Consider the following 16,766-nt stretch of genomic DNA (forward strand, 5'->3'; position numbering starts at 1 on the left):
AAAAAAAAAAAAGTAATAAAAGTCAACATCTTGCCAAACACAGTCATTCATGCCTATAATCCTAGCTGCTCAGGAGACTAAGATCTGAGGATCACAGTTTGAAACCAGCCTTGGCAGGAAAGTCCATGAGACTCTTCTCTCCACTGAACCACTAGAAAGCTGGAAGTGGTGCTGTGGCTCAGTGGTAGAGCACTAGCCTTGAGCTGAAGAGCTCAGGGACAGTGCCCAGGCCTAGTGTTCAAGCCCCATGACAGACAAAAAAAAAAAATAGACAAAAAATCTCAGGGAGTACCCAGGCCCTGAGATCAAGCCAGTACTAGGAATGACACCCACAAACACACAAAGTTAAAGTCAACATCTTATTCTAGAATCTTCCTGACAGCTTTCTGTAAAACACTTGCTAATGTGTTGAGAAGTACTTTTAATTTTGTTGATCTCCAAATGATAGCTATCCATTTTTATCCATCCCCAGAGCGAGAAGATTTCATCTATATTAGGAAGTAGTACACCATAAAAGGAGCGAGAGAGTGACGTGGTCTCTTCCTTCTCAGTGCAGATCTGTGAGGAAAGCATGGGGTGGAACTTGCAGGCTGGGGCGCAGGTTAAGCCTCCGGAAGGATCAGCTCTTTCCAAGGTCTGGAATGTTCTTATTCATCTCCTAAAGGAGTTCCACAGCTGGGTTGCCTTGTGGAAGTTTCTATGATAATTCTACCAAGCATTTACAACATGGCTGTACGATTAAGGGACCAAATGTTTTAAAATTTCATTTGATTTTCCTTTGTAATGCTGAATATTGAGCCCTGTATCAGTTTCTTAACTGTGTGTGTATATGTGTGTCTGTGTGTGTCTCTGTTACCAAGGATAGTACTAAAGACATTAAGATTGCTAAGTATGCACTCTTACGCTGAAGCTACACTCTCAATTCAAGTTTTGTCATTTTGACAAAGTACTAAGAAAAGAACTTAAGGAAGATAGGGCTTATTTTGACTTTCAGAGGTTTGGGGCATCATGAGAGGACAGGAAGAGCAGAAGGGAGCGGCTCAACTCATAGTAAGTAGCCAGGAAGCAGAGACAATGTCTGTGCTCGTAGGCATTTTTTTTCTTTTTCTTTCTTTCTTTTTTTTTTTTTCCTTTTTGGCAGCACTGTGATTATTCAGGACCATGAGAGTGCTAAGCTGGCAGTCTAACACAGAGAGATTTCCAGCACTGTTGTTGTTGTTATTTCTGTTGGTCATAGGTCTTGAACTAAGGGCCTGGGCACTGTCCTGAGCAGTTTTGCTCAAGGCTAGTGCTCTACCACTTTAGAGCTACAGCACTACTTCCAGTTTTTTAATTGTTGATTGGAGACAAGAGTCTCTGGGCTGACTTCAAACCATAATCCTCAGATCTCAGCCTCCTGAGTAGTTAGGATTACAGATATGAACCACCAGTGCTGAGCTAACAATGAACCCTGGTTGTTGTTGTTGTTGTTGTCAGTCGTGGGGCTTGAACTCTGGGCTTGGGCACTGTCCCTCAGCTCTTCAGCTCAAGGCTATCACCTGAGCCACAGTGGCACTTCTGGCTTTTTCTGCTTATATGGTGCTGAGGAATTGAACCCAGGCCCTCATGCATGGGAGGCAAGCACTCTACCACTGAACCATCTTCCTAGCCCCATGATCTCTGTTTTGTTTTGTTTTTTGATGTTATTTTTAAGACAGAGTCTTACTTCCTGCCCAGGCACTGAGCTGTGAGATGTCTGTCTCCTTGTTCTGACTTGTTCAGCTTCCGTCTTTTTTTCTTTTTTTGGTCGGTCTTGGGGCCTGAGAACTGTCCCTGAGCTCTTCAAAGAGCTCAAGGTGAGTACTCTACCATTTGAGCCACTTCCAATTTTCTGGAGGTTAATTGGAGATAAGAGTCTCACAGACTTTCCAGCCCAGGCTGGCTTTGAACCATGATTCTCACTCAGATCTCAACCTTCTGAGTAGCTAAGATTACAGGCATGAGCCACCAGCCACTGGCAGCTTCCTTTTATTGAGATGGTGGGGGGGGGGTCTCATGGGGCTTAAACTCTGGGACTGGACGCTGTCCCTCAGCTCTTCAGCTCAAGGAGAGCGCTCTTATCATTTGAGCCACAGTGCCACTTTGGGTTTTCTGGTGGTTTATTGGAAATGAGAGTTTCACAGACTTTCCTGCATGGGCTGGCTTTGAACCATGATCCTCAGAGCTCAGCCTCCTTAATTGTGTGGATTATAGGCATGAGCCATTGGCGCCTGGCTTTCATGGACTTTTTTTTCCCAATTTCTGACAGGTGTGTGCACTACACCCAGCTATGGATTGAGAAGGGGTCTCAAAAACTTTTCTGCCTGGCTGTCCTCCAACTGCTGCCCTCCCATATTCAGCCTCCCAAGTAGCTAGGATTACAGTTTCAAGCCACCAGTGTCTAGCTTCCCTTTTTCTTCTTTTATTCCACCTGGCCTCCAGCCTATGGGTTGGTGCTGCCCACATTCAGGATGGGCCTCCCACTCTTAGATAATTCTTGCCGGAAATTCCCTCACAGGCACACCCAAAGTTAATTTCCCAGCTTCTTCTCCATTCAATCAAGTTGACAGTCAAGATTACCCCATCACTAACACAGGGATTTATGTATATTAGGCAAGTGTTCTACCATTGAGCTATAGCTTACACTCTACCTCTCTACCTCCTTTTTTGAGGCAGGGTCTCCAAATATAGCCCAGGCTGATCTTAACCTCACTATTGTAGCACTAACTGGCCTTGAATTTGAGGTTCTCTTGCCTCAACCTTTCTTCTGAGAGCTGGGATTCCAGATATGTACACTATGCCCAACTCTTAAAAAAAATTTTTTTAAGTGAAATTTACAAAGGTTTCACATAGAGCAGCAACGTTCCAGGTCAGAAAGCTAGGACTATGCAAGGTTTCAAGTGTTTTATGTAGACTTGGGTCTGAAAACTATGGGGGCTGATATGGGGCCTCAGGTTGGCCCCAGAGTTCTGATTCTGGGGAGTGGGGTGGGTCCCTCAGCAAATACCTAAGGTCCCTCCTCTTCTGTGGTCCTTTTGAGTCCTCTTCTGGTTGCCTTGAGGTGGGGCAATGGGAGGCTGGCTTTGTAGAGTGCATGGAAGTGGTTTTCTCACTGGGTACTTGTGGGCTGTGCCGGGCTGGGGGCCCGGGCACATCAGCGCTGTGCTGGAAGGTGAGTGGGCCATGCCACAGCCTGGCTGGGGACCGGCTCTTTGACTCCTGTCTCAGCCACCCCAGGCCAGTGTCCAGCGGGCATTAATTTTTTTTCCACATCTGCTGAATTTTCTGTTGGGAATGATTTACTAAGGGGAGAAGTTCGAATCGAGTGACGCACTTGGGGACCTTGTATGAAAACTGGTTGTCGGCTGTTTGTTTGGAGGAGCTGGCAGCCAGGGGGTGAAGGTTTGTTTGGGCACGGGACGGACACCCAGGGCAGAGCCCGCTGCCGGGGCTCCGCCGGGGTAGCGCGGGAGCCAGTGACGTCAGTCCTGATCTTTGCTCTCCGCCTCTTGAGCAACCCGATGCCGCGTCCACGGGGGCGGGGCTGGGCCGGAGCTCAGGAGCTCATTGGCCGGGCCGGGCTGGCAGTGGGTGGAGCCGTATTTCAACTGAGCCGAAGGGCGGGGCTCGGTGCCGGCATATCAAGTGCAAGTTTCGCGGGCGGCGGCATCGCGTTCTGGCCGGGCTGCAGGCCTCTGCTCCCGCTCCCCGCTCCCCGCCCGGCTCCGCTCCGCTCCGCTCCGCTCCGTGGCAGCCACGCACCCGCCCGGCCAGCATGCTCTGCCTGTGCCTGTACGTGCCGCTCATCGGGGAGGCCCAGACCGAGTTCCAGTACTTTGAGTCCAAGGGGCTTCCCGCCGAGCTCAAGTCCATCTTCAAGCTCAGCGTCTTCATCCCTTCCCAGGAGTTCTCCACCTACCGCCAGTGGAAGCAGGTGTGCGGGGCCGGGCAGAAGCGGGCTTGCTGACACAGCGGCTCACGGCGGAGAGACTGCCGGAAGGGTGGGAATTTTCCCCGGTTGGCACGTGGCAAGCTCTGCGGCATGTGGGGACGATTGCTTTCGCATGACGTGAGGAAGGCTGGAATTCCAGGAAGGCACTTGTGGGAGACGGAATGTAGAGATGAAGTGCCTGTAACTGAGTGTGGCTGAGATGGCGGGCCGGGGGTGGGGGAGGATGGTAGAGGCTCCTCTTTGGAGGTTCCGCAGGCTGGAGTTGGCATCCCTGGTGTGGGAGGGGAGGGCAACCCGAGGAGCAGGGCACAGCAGGGGTCCTGACCCTTGGATGATGAGAAACTGAGCTGTAGAGGTAGAGGGTCACTTGGGTCACTTGCCTCCTGGTTTCTCAGTTCATTGGGACCACACTGTCCCCAGTGCTAGTGATACCAGTGGGTGCTGGAGATGCTTTGGATGTCCTAGGAAGGCAACAGAAAGGAGGCTCTGTGGGTTTGTTTTTTCATCAGGAATACGCTCTGTAGTCTAGGTCGGCCTCACATTCTTCATCCTCAGCCTCCCAAATGCTGGGATTATACACATGCGCCACCACATCCAGCTCTTAAGAGTATTTTTAAATCAGCTGCAGTGAGCACAGTCGTGGGTTGTCTGTGTCACAGGCACTACCGCAGTCAAATGCATGGATCGCCTTGGTGGCAGGCAACCTGAGGGCCAGAGCTCTGCACCTTCTCCTCCAATGGCTTGTGGACTGTTTCTATTCCAATTAGAAATGTGGAACAGTGGTTCCATTCAAAATTTCTTCCATTCGTGGCTGAGAGCACAGATGTTGGCAGGAAATGAATAAGCCTAAGTAGCAGATAAGACATACCAGCATCTGTCCCCAGATCCAGCCACACCCTGCACACCAGGCTTTTGACCATGCTAGGTCCCAGCATATCTATCTAGGGTCATCCCCCATGAGTGGTCAGGGTGTGACAACAATCCTTTGTGAGCACAAGCTGGCTGATGGTCCATCAACTCATAGATCTTGGCTTTAGCATATTGGTTGCGGATAGTGAATAGAGTCTGGTGGAGAATCAGGTAACACAGGAAGAATAACTAGATTCCTTAAGGGAGCCTCTGCTCTGGCTTCTGAGTGATGCTGAATTGAAGTGACTCATATTGTCTCTCACGTTCTTGAGATTCACCTTTAGGGTGGCACAGTATCTGCAGGAAGGTGGCTCAGGAGATGGACAGGCTCAGCTTGAATCCCACCCACCACTTCCCTGGCTGTGTAACCTCCCATAAATAATTAGCCTCTCTGATCTGAACTCCTGTTTTCTGCTCTGGCATAGAGGAAATGTCGGCCCTACTTCCTAGAGCCGTTGTGAAACTCAGTAAAGCGTTTCACATGACCCTGGCACATTCTATACTCAGTGTGGAGACCTTTTGCAGTTGCTGAGTGCAGCTCAGCTCCATGGCACAGGTGCAGAGCTGTGGAACCTCTTTAAGCCACCCTAGGTCACTTGACTATTGCTAGGTAATGCTGTCCTGGTTGCCAGGGCTCTGTTATATCATCTGGCATCCTGAGACCTGGAACTGGCAGTGCCATGAAGCACATGCCCAAGAATAATCACCCTTGGCTCCTCCCCCTCCTCAGCCTCCAGAGTGTTCCCTTGGCAGAATATCTGCCAGGCAGACATTGCCCCAAACTTTCACTCTAGCCACCGAGTTGTTTTGGGATCAGTGGGGGGTGGGGGAGCTCGTGTGGAAAGAGCAAGTGGCAGAGTTTCTGAGGGAATGGGGAGCCTAGGCGGTGCAAGGGACAGCCCCGCAGGGTGCAAGCAGCTCACCCTGGTTGTGTAACACACAGGTCTTGGGAACACTGACAGGCTGCCTTGCTGGCCTCTGTCTGGAGGGCTCCTCCTGAGGCCTTCTTTGTCCTGGATTTGTCAGGGAGACAGAGTGGGCCTGCTCCTGGCTTCTAGCCAGGCCTTGGGTCTAAACAGTAACTGGCGGGCTGAGAACTGACGTGGCAGGCTTCTTGTGGACTAGAATATCCTGGGAATAGACAGGGGCATCCCAGGTCACTGGGGTGACCTTTGTTCCAGATTGCAGTTTCCTGGGCAAGGGGGCCCCACCAGGGACCGGAAAAGGCAGGTTCTGAGAAAAACCACAAATTCTTTTTGTTTTCTAGAAAATTGTGCAAGCCGGTGACAAGGACCTGGATGGGCAGCTGGACTTTGAGGAATTTGTCCATTACCTCCAAGACCATGAGAAGAAACTGAGGCTGGTGTTTAAGAGTCTGGACAAAAAGAATGATGGTGAGTCTGGGTCTGGCTTGTAGGGCCCTAGCCGGGCGTTTCTGCCTGCCAGGCCCTACTCACTGCGCCTGTCCCCACAGGGCGGATCGATGCGCAGGAGATCATGCAGTCCCTGCGGGACCTGGGAGTCAAGATCTCCGAGCAGCAGGCAGAAAAGATTCTCAAGAGGTAAGTGCCCAGCAACCTCCATGTTTGGGCTGATGGGGGGAAAAAACGGTTCTCGGACTAACCCATGGCGCTGTTCATTGTGCTGACCTGTTTTCTTGAACTCCGCCTTCTTGTGCTCGTAAAGAATCAAAGTAGCCCGGTCCCAAGGGAAGCTTCTCCCCAGGTTTGCAAACCAGCTTTCCCCCTCACACCCACACATCCCATTTTTTTGATATGTGTCAATATTGAGTCTTGAACTTCAGGGCCTGGGCACTTTTTTCCATTCAAGACTAGCACTCTGCCACTTGAGCCACGGCTCCACTTCCAGCTTTTTGGTGGTTCATTGCAGATTCCTGCCCAGGCTAGTTTTGAACAGCAACTCTTAGATCTCAGCCTCCTGCATAGCTAGGGTTTCAGGCATGAGCCACCAGTGCCCAGCATGCCCAGCTCCCTTTTGGAATGACTCTGGAATGACTCCATCTACGATGGACCCAGGAAGAGAAGGAAGGAAGACTCCAAGTTGTTGAGAAGCATCCCCACAACGTGTTCTCTTCCTGGTTAGGAAGGGAGAAGGGGCTTGTACCATATTCCTTCTTCCCACAGCTAACTGGCTCTGTCTGATGCTGAAGGTAGTTCAGTGGTGAAAAGGACAGCCCTGGGAGTTCTTTGGCTCCGGCTCTGGCTCAGGGCTCCTGGGCCTGTCACTGGGGCAGCTCAACCTTGAGCTGTGCTGCCTGTCATGTCTTTGGGTGTGTGCTTGCTTTACTAACATCTGCTCAGAGCACTTATTTGTATTGTTTCTCCTCTCTCCTCTGCATCCTCCTTTGTCTGTCTGTCAGAATACGAACGGGCCACTTCTGGGGCCCTGTCACCTAGTAAGTATCCGTGTCACCTATGACCGCTTCCCTCCCTGACTTCCACGCCTGATCTAAGTGGGGTTCTTGTGGGCCAGTATAGTCCTGTTTGGGGTTTTGCTTTTTGTTTCTTACCAAGAGGGGTGTAAGCCATCTTGCCCTTTCTCACGGGCACACGGGTACCTGAGTGGCTGTAGCTACTGCCTCAGCCTTGCTGAGAGGTGCCATGCTCCTGGTAGACGGGCGTGATTCCACGTGGGTGAGCGCACCTTTTTCTTGCAGCATGGATAAAAATGGCACGATGACCATCGACTGGAACGAGTGGAGGGACTACCACCTCCTGCACCCTGTGGAGAACATCCCTGAGATCATCCTGTACTGGAAGCATTCCACGGTGAGACCACCCGCATCGATCTGTCCACAGGCTCTTCCCCCGGCAGCGGCCACGAGTGGGTCAGGGCTCCCTGTTGTCTCTACTCCGGCCAGCCCAGTACAACCAGCCACGTGTGCCCCCACTTTCCCAAGCACTGTCCACTGTGAACAGCTGGACTTTGCCAAGCCTAAGTGAGGTTCACTTTGCCAGGAGTATCTTCCTGTTCCCACAGGCAGGGGTGTTCATGGCCCATTTCAAATATCCCTTCCAGGAAGTGGAGTTGTGGCTCAAGTGGTAGAGCACTAGCCTTGAGCTGAAGAGCTGAGGGACAGTGCCCAGACCCAGAGTGCAGGCCCCACGACTGACAAAAACAAAAGTTTCAAATATCCCTTCTCCTGATGCCTCTTGTTCCCCAAACCTTATGGTCCCTTGAAATGACTCTAAGGAGAACACACATGGAGAGTTAGTAGATGTCTGTCCTCTCACTTCCTTTGTGTGAGAATATGTGTGTGTGTGTGTGTGTGTGAGTGTGTGTGTGTTGTGTATATGTGTGCCATTTCTGATTCCTCTTTATGGCAAAAATAGCATGTCCCCATTGTATTCCCCAAGCTACTGTTTTAAATGTGGGTCTGCATCGACCTCCCTGCCCAGTCCCCAGATGCCAGCCTTCTCTCTCCTGCTGGTCTTGGCTGAGCTGCCCCTGCTGGGCAGTCTTACTTCCCTGAGCCCGTAGTCTCAGGCCAGGACTGTTGGGTGAAAGTAAGGGCAGGCTCAAGGGTTCAGAGCAACTGGCCCCTGTCTCTGGCCTGCAGGCTTGGGTCAGAGCTGAGCCAGCTGGAACCGGCCCCAGAGAGTGCATATTATCACAGGCAAGGCAGTGCTCTGTTTGCTGAGGTCTTATGTAATGTTCTGCCAGTATGATCCAGTTCCATTACCAGGTTGCAAGATTTATTCCCCTGACCGGATCCTATCCGTCGAACCTGGCAGTCTGTACTGAAAAGCCTTATGAGCTGCCCCGTGATTTTGTAACTGGCTCTTCCACTTCTATCACCTCCTTTTCTACCTGGGCCCTACCGGGCCACCAACAAGGCCAAGCTTTGCCATGTTCACACACAGAAGGGGAAAGATCCCAGTTCCCAGCATCCTCACCATGCACGTGGTCTCCTCAGAGGGTGGAAAGCCATGGCCACCAGCAGTTTGGCTGCAGCTGGGCAGGGTGGGCCATGTATGACTCTACTGGTTTTCCTCACAGATCTTCGATGTGGGTGAGAATCTGACGGTGCCTGATGAGTTCACGGTGGAGGAGAGGCTGACAGGGATGTGGTGGAGACACCTGGTAGCTGGAGGCGGGGCAGGGGCTGTTTCCAGGACTTGCACAGCTCCCCTGGACAGGCTCAAGGTGCTCATGCAGGTGAGCAGCAAAGTGGTCCAGACGAGACCACCTGATTTTTCATCTGGAGTTTGTGGATGGTTGGATTCCCCCTCCCTTGGCAGTGCATTCTGCCCTTTTTTAGCCCAAACTTGTCTAACCCAGTGGATGACATTAGAATTACTGCTCCAGCCAAGGTACCCAGAGATCCAGTTCTAGGTGACCTTTTGCAAATAGAAGATCTAATTTTATCTGACACACTTAAGCAAGGCATCCCCTTACATTAGCCTAATGTGGCTCCATGAGGCCCTGGGACATCCGTAATATGGCAGGAAGTGATTTCCCTGAGCACATCAGCCCAGCGATCAGCTCCATGTCCATGGGCAGAGATGGACTGCTCTGATGTCAGGGGCAGCATTGTGAAATAATCCACATGAGGACACACTAGTGGACTTTGATATCACTCTGAACAGAAACCAGGCAGTCTTGTTTCATTGCTTGTGTCTAGCACTTTTTGTACCAGGAGCCCCGCTCAGGAACAGCACCATCCTTCCTCTCCCTCTTAGCCCTCTGGGACCTCTCTGTATGCCCTCGAAACAAGGGATGGGTCTCAGGGAAAAGGAAATCTAGGCTTAGACTCCGCCCTGGCTTAAGTCCAGCTCCTTCCTTCCCACTTACCTAATAGGTCACCCATAAAAATGAGGGGCTCAGCCAGGTGCTGGTGGCTCACACCTGTAATCCTAGCTCTTCAGGAGGCTGAAATCTGAGGATTGCAGTTGAGAGCCAGCCCAGGCAGGAAAGTCCTTGAGACTCTCATCTCCAATGAACCACCAGAAAACTAGAAGTAGTGCAGTGGCTCAAGTGGTAGAGCACTAGCCTTGAGCTGAAGAGCTGAGGGACAGTGCCCAGGGCCAGAGTTCAAGCCCCACGACCAACCAAAAAGAGGGGCTCAGACAGCTGCCTATCAGACCATGAATTGAATTGCCAGGAAGGTTGCCGGGATGGGAGCAGTCCCGTGGCTGTGCTTTAACCAAACTCAGCCAGGCTGGAAGCGGCAAGGTTATAGATCAGCCTGCGTGAGCCCTGTTGGAGCTGAGGCTGGGTTCATGGAGGTTCACTGTATATTAATTTCTATGAAGAAAAGCTCGGGGCTGGGTTTTGCTTTATTTTTTGAGATAGTCCTTGTTGGAGGTGTTAGGCATAGTGTCGGTACCCAGTAGGTAGCACTTTAGTAAACCTACGTGAATCTAAATTAGAATGAGCTATGTTTGGTCCTCACAGGGCTGAGTTAGACTTCAAATCGCTCACATGAGGGGAAAATAAAACAAAACCAAATTCCCTGGTGGCCCAGCAAGGAAGCCCTGCCCCTGCGCCCCCACCCCGACCCCTGTGATGGCAGCCTACGGCCCTGCCACATTCCACTGTTCTCCCTCAGGTCCATGCCTCCCGAAGCAACAACATGTGCATTGTGGGTGGATTCACCCAGATGATCCGAGAGGGAGGGGCCAAGTCACTCTGGCGGGGCAACGGCATCAACGTCCTCAAAATCGCCCCTGAGTCAGCCATCAAATTCATGGCATATGAGCAGGTGAGGACCCAGCTTCCCGGAGAGAGTTTCCCCTTGGCTGCTTATGGGGCTTTGGCTGGATTGGGAATACCCAGGGACCTGGGAGGCCTAGTCTGGCACTGGCAGTGCCACCAGGTCCACTTGCTTCCATTTCTGGGCATAAAGAGGCCAGGGTCACTAGATCTTGGGGCAAGTGCTGTGGCCTCTGAGTGCATTGGTCTGTTTTTCCCGCTTGTAGATCAAGCGTCTTGTTGGAAGTGACCAGGAGACACTGCGGATCCATGAGAGGCTTGTGGCAGGCTCCTTGGCCGGGGCCATCGCCCAGAGCAGCATCTACCCAATGGAGGTGAGGGGCCACCTGGGTCCTGGGGTAGGCAGTGTGCCCAGAATGGAGAGGACTGCACATGCTCACGTCCCCACGTCCTTATCATATAGGTTCTGAAGACTCGGATGGCCCTGCGGAAAACGGGCCAGTACTCGGGCATGCTGGACTGTGCAAGGCGAATCCTGGCCAAAGAGGGGGTGGCTGCCTTCTACAAGGGCTACATTCCCAACATGCTGGGGATCATCCCTTACGCCGGCATCGACCTGGCTGTCTATGAGGTGAGGCCCCGGGACTCAGAAGGCGAGATTCAGCCTCTGCCTTCTACCCTGGCCCTCCTGTCGTCTGTCTGCCTGACATAAATGGTTACAACAGTGACACATTCTCCTCACTTCACTGCAAGGGGCTCCTGGCTTGTGAGCCCTACTCTATTTTCTGTACCCAGAGGCCCAGGCACAGTGGCCCCATTCCCTGTCCTAGCCAGGAATCCACACTGACTGCAGAAACAAAGGGTGGGCGAGCAGGCCAGCAGCTTGGCAAGGCCCTGAGATCCCATGTCTCAGGACATGGCTCCAGTGCAGCTCCTGGGTCTCCATGCCACACACGAGCTCTTCACTCAGCTCACTCCCCGCTCCGCCCTCACAGACCCTCAAGAACACCTGGCTGCAGCGGTACGCAGTGAACAGCGCAGACCCCGGCGTCTTTGTGCTCCTGGCCTGCGGCACCATCTCCAGCACCTGTGGCCAGCTGGCCAGCTACCCCCTGGCCCTGGTCAGGACCCGGATGCAGGCACAAGGTAAGGCAGGCCACCCTCAGGCAGGTCTCTATCTCCTAGGCAGCTTGGGAGGGCCAATGAAAGGCATCTGACCCACCCAGGGTCTCTCTCCTACAGCCTCCATTGAGGGTGCGCCCGAGGTGACCATGAGCAGCCTCTTCAAACAGATCCTGAGGACCGAGGGTGCCTTTGGGCTGTACCGGGGGCTGGCCCCCAACTTCATGAAGGTGATTCCAGCTGTGAGCATCAGCTACGTGGTGTATGAGAACCTGAAGATTACCCTGGGCGTTCAGTCTCGGTGACGGGAGGGCGGCCGCCGATCCTGGGCTGCAGCCCGGGGTGTGCAGTCATCTCATTCTGTGAATGTGCCAACACTACGCTGACTCAAGCCAAGCTGTGAAACCCGGGACGCTGCGAGGGAGGGGCAGGAGAGGGCTGGCGGGTCCCAGGGCTGTCCTGCTGACCCAGCAGACCCTCATGTCCACCTATGGGAAGACCTGTGGGCGTTCTTCAGGGTCAGCAAGACCCGGGCTTCTGCGCCTGGGGACAGGACGTTTCCTGCAGTGCCTGCCAGATAGCAAGCTTGAGGCCGGCTTAGTTTTCATCTTGTCCTTCTAGCCAGACCTCGGCTGGGCCTGCCCTCTGGCCTGCTGAGCATTCCTGTGCCCACTTTGTACCCTTCTCTGATGAGCTGCGGGAGGAGGGGGACGATCACACGCACACACCTTTCTCGTCCCAGTCCCCTCGGGGCTGGTAAGAGGCAGCCCTCTCAGTCCGCTTCCTGAGCTGCAGCATCCATCCCCACCCTGTGTTACGGGAAGCCAGAGGGGGCTGCTTATTTACTCGCCTCTTCTGAGCCCTGTCCTGACTTCTGAGCTCACCAGTGTGGACATCTGGACGTTGTGTGTGTATGTGTGTGGGGGAGATGGGGGGTGTGCGTGCACACTCGGGCCACTCGCTGCCTGGGGTGGTGCATGGCTTTGCAGAAGGCTAGTGCTGGGGCCTGGAGCCCCGATGCCCTCAGCTGCCTGCTTGGGCCTCACGTCCTCAGCTGACCCCAGATTCTGTCAGGACTGGCACTCGCTCAAAACTACACGTGGCATCCCACTCTGTGGCTTGAGGTGGGCCGGGTGGTGTTCGGGAAGAAAAGGCAGAGCTGCTGCTGCCCTTTCTGTCCCAGTGAGAGAAGAGGTGCTGAAGGCCTTAATTATGTCTTGTTGAGCAAAGGATTTCGTTCCAAAAGACAAGCTAGACAAATGTGCAAGTTCTGTACTTGTAGAAAAGTCAGAAGGAGTAGGTGGTTGGGCTGACTGCGCGATTTGTTTCTGCCGCCCCTGGAGATGGATGTCGGTCCGGACTGAGGAGGACCAGCCTCACATCATTCCACCAATGCGACTCACACCGCTTGGAGCCTATTTATTTTGTATTTATTTGAACAGAGTTATGTCCTAACTATTTTTATAGACTTGTTTAATTAATAGCCTGTCATTTTCAAGTTCATTTTTTTAAAACTCATATTTATGTTCATGGATGTTTGTTCCTCCTCATCACTACCGGGGAGGGGTGATGAGAAGAACATGCCTCGAATGACCCTTCCCGCTGTCCACACCCAAAGAAAGTCCTCTGGGGACTTGATGACAGAAGAAAAGGCAAAAGGGGAAGGGACCGTTAGCCAAGGAGAACGTGTCCCCTGGCAGGGGGCTTGGTGTGACAAGGAGGGGCCAGTGGAAGAATCTTCAGAGTCCAAGTCCTTCCCTGGACTGGGGGGAGAGGGAGATGTCTGTCTCACCTTTTCTGAATGACAAAGCAGTGACGTGCTTTTCACTATGAACTGTGAGGGGCAGGGAAAGGGGTCACCCCCCTCCATCCCATATGTAAAGTGGGCTTCCCTCCCAGCCCTCAGCTACCCCTGTGCAACAATGCTGATCAGCTGGCCAGTGACAGTTGTACCTCCATTTCCCCCAGAATCGCCTAATGGGGATCATTTAAATAGGATGCAAAGATCAATGCAAAAATTATTGTTTATATATAAATACATATAGTTCTAACTGGAATTTGTCAATGCAAATTAAGAAAGATGTGGAAGTTGTCATTTCAAACAGCCTTCTAATAAAGGATTTTCAAAGGTGTTGACAGAAGTTGATCTTTTGTTGTTCTTGTTGTAGTCGATCATGGGGCTTGAACTCAGCCTGGGCGCTGTCCCTGCACAATTTTGCTCAAGGCTAGAGGTCTACCACTTTGAGCCACAGTTCCTCTTCTGGTTTTTGAGTGGTTAACTGCAGATAAGAGTCTCATAGAGACTTTTCTGCCTAGGTGTCTTTGAACCTCAGTGCTCAGATCTCAGCCCCCTCAGTATCGAGGGTTACAGGCATGAACCACCAGCATCTGGCTGATGGAGCAGTTTTCTGACCTGAGCTTGGGCATTCGGTGTTTTTTACATGTAAGAACATGAATTCATTGCTGTCATCCAGATCTGAGCAGCCCTATCCTGCTCAGCTCCAGGAGCACGTTCCTTCTTTAGTAGTTATTCATCGGGTTTGGGGTGCTCTGACGAGGCCACCAGTACCCCAAGCTGCCCTCTCCTGATTGAGGACACCCGGCACAGGCCACTCCGTTCTGCTAGAAGCACGATCTTCATGTGGCCTTCAGACACTGCTGGGCTTCTCTCGGCCTCACGATGGTTCCTGCTAACAGATGCTGAGTCCCATGGCAGCCTCAGAGATGCTTTGAGGAGATATATTTAGACAGCCCTGGTTTTCTTGAGCTAATTCCAAATTCTTCCATCCAACAACAAACTCAGCAAGTGCCCTTGAGCAGCTGGCAGGACCTTTGTGTCACATGTCTCAAGCCTAAAATCCAAAACCCAGTCTCAGGGCAGTCAAAACCGTCCAGCCAGGAAACCTTTGTAGTACAACAGATCCAACCCAGACTACTCCTAGAACTCCAGAAGATAAAGCCAAATTAAAAACTGGCACTTCACAAAAGATGACAAATGAATGCCAGTAAACAGGAAAATGGCTTAGCCCTTTGTCAAGGGAAACAAATCTGTATGAGCCACTGCACCCAACTCAATGTGTAGGTTTGTTTTGTATTTTTGGCAATACTGAGTCTTAAACTTGGGGCTTGACACCTGCTAGATGCTCTATTGCTTGAGCCACTCCGTCAAACCCCTCATTTGTTTCTTTTTTTTTTTTTTTTGGTCGGTCATGGGGCTTGAACTCGGCTTGGGCACTGTCCCTGAGCTCTCCAGCTCAAGGCGAGCAGCTCTACCACTTGCCACAGTGCCACTTCTGGCTTTTTCTGCTTATGTGGTGCTGAGGAAGCGAACCCAGGGCCTCATGCATGCAAGGCAAGCGCTCTACCACTGAGCCACCTTCCCAGCCCCTCATTTGTTTCTTGAGAGGTTCCGTGTGTGGGGGTGGGTGTCACTGGGGGCTTAAACTCAGGGCCTAGATGCTGTCCCTGAGCTTTTTGCCCCAGTGTTTTACTACTAGCTCTACTAGCCATAGCTCTACTTCCAGCTTTTTATTTATTATTATTATTATTGATTGGTGGTGGGGCTTGAACTCTGGGCCTGGGTGCTGTCCCTCAGTTCTTCAGCTCAAGGTAAGCACTCTACCACTTGAGCCATAGCCCCACTTCTGGTTTTCTGGTGGTTTATTGGAGATAAGGGTCTCATGGACTTTCCTGCCTGGGCTGGCTTTGAACCACAATCCTCAGATAATCCCAATCCTCAGATCTCAGCCTCCTGAGTAGCTAGGATTACAGGCATGAACCACCAGCACCTGGCTCAGCTTTTTATTTTTATTTTTTGTTATGGTTAATTGGAGGCAAGAGTCTCATGGATGTGAACCATGATCCTTGGATCTCAGCCTCCTGAGTAGCTAGGATTACATTGAGTCGCCAATGCCTGGCTATGTCTCTAAATTTTTCCCAGACTGGTCTCAAACCATTCCTCCCAATCTCTGCCTACCAAGTAGCTGGGATTACAGGTTTCAGCCCCTGAAACCAGTCTCAATATCCCATTTACGTTGTTTTACTTCCCCTAAAGCCTTCAAAAGGCTATAAACTTCAGGGCCCTCACACCTCACTGGGGCCTCTTAGGGCCCTCCCCCAACACACACCTGTCTAGCCTTTGTCCCTTCCTGCTTGTAGCCCATTCACCATCCAACCCCTTCTCTTTCTCTCCCTTTGTCCTAGTTTTTCTTTTAGATGAAGACTCCCTATGTTGTCCAGGCTGGCCTCAAATCCAGGGTTCAAGCAATTTCCCTGTGCCTCCCCAGAGCTAGAATTATAGGAGCCTGACATTTTTTTTCCGCTGAGGTGGAGGTTTTTTCCCCCTTTCTGCTATCTCCGCGGGAGAGGTGAGGCCTTGGGAAAGGGCATGTGTTTGCAGGCTCTCCCCTGCCTGAGACACAGCTGGTACCAGAGCTCACCCCAGTGGCCTGCTGGCCCTGGGCAGCAGGGACCAGGCAGGGCTGCTAGGGGCAGTTAGGAGATATCTGGGGAAGAGGTATATGCCAATGTGTACTGGGTTGAATAGTGTCCCTCTTAAATTTGTGTCCATCTAGAATGTAAGACTAGCCATCTTCATTCACATACAATGAGACCAAAGAAGAATACCTTTAGGAAAGAAACACAAGTCTCAATGTCTATGTGCATCTGATCATAAATACCATAAAATGGTATTTATAGAATAAAAAGAATAGGGGCTGGGAAGATGGCTGAGTGGTAGAGTTCTTGCCTTGCATTCATGAGGCCCTGGGTTCGATTCCTCAGCACCACATAAGCAGAAAAAGCCACAAGTAGTGCTGTGGCTCAAGTGGTAGAGCGCTAGCCTTGAGCTGAAGAGCTGAGGGACAGCGCCCAGGCCCAGAGTTCAGGCCCCACGACCGACAAAAAAGAAAAAAAGTATATGGCCATCCTATTTGGAAATAGGATGTTTGGAGTCAAATTAGGATGAGGTATTGCTGGGGATTTGGAGTCTTTTCACATAGGCACAATAAGACAGGGAGAGCTTCAGCTTCGAGAGGAAGGGAGCCGCTGCTGCTTGAACCCTGGAGGAGCACATCCTTGCTGGCTTGCT

At 51.8% G+C, this 16,766-nt stretch overlaps 1 protein-coding gene across 3 annotated transcripts in view; it reads left to right on the forward strand.

Moving 5' to 3' along the window:
• The window catches only part of Slc25a25 (solute carrier family 25 (mitochondrial carrier; phosphate carrier), member 25), a 41,299-nt gene extending 27,486 nt beyond the window's left edge, over positions 1-13,813 (forward strand). For 2 of the 3 annotated variants that reach the window (XM_013021387.1, XM_013021388.1), the window contains 9 exons: positions 6,147-6,273; positions 6,354-6,441; positions 7,557-7,668; positions 8,900-9,058; positions 10,452-10,604; positions 10,822-10,929; positions 11,019-11,186; positions 11,551-11,701; positions 11,798-13,813. In XM_013021387.1, the coding sequence (XP_012876841.1) occupies positions 6,147-6,273; positions 6,354-6,441; positions 7,557-7,668; positions 8,900-9,058; positions 10,452-10,604; positions 10,822-10,929; positions 11,019-11,186; positions 11,551-11,701; positions 11,798-11,982 (1,251 nt within the window). In that variant the 3' untranslated portion in view covers positions 11,983-13,813. Of the gene's footprint in view, positions 1-3,703; positions 3,953-6,146; positions 6,274-6,353; positions 6,442-7,556; positions 7,669-8,899; positions 9,059-10,451; positions 10,605-10,821; positions 10,930-11,018; positions 11,187-11,550; positions 11,702-11,797 lie in introns of those variants that run through there. The other variant, XM_013021389.1, reaches the window with a different exon arrangement.
• The last annotated feature ends 2,953 nt before the right edge of the window (positions 13,814-16,766 follow it).

This window comes from Dipodomys ordii, unplaced genomic scaffold (assembly GCF_000151885.1).
Source record: "Dipodomys ordii isolate 6190 unplaced genomic scaffold, Dord_2.0 Scaffold55, whole genome shotgun sequence".
NCBI classification, from domain to species: domain Eukaryota; kingdom Metazoa; phylum Chordata; class Mammalia; order Rodentia; family Heteromyidae; genus Dipodomys; species Dipodomys ordii.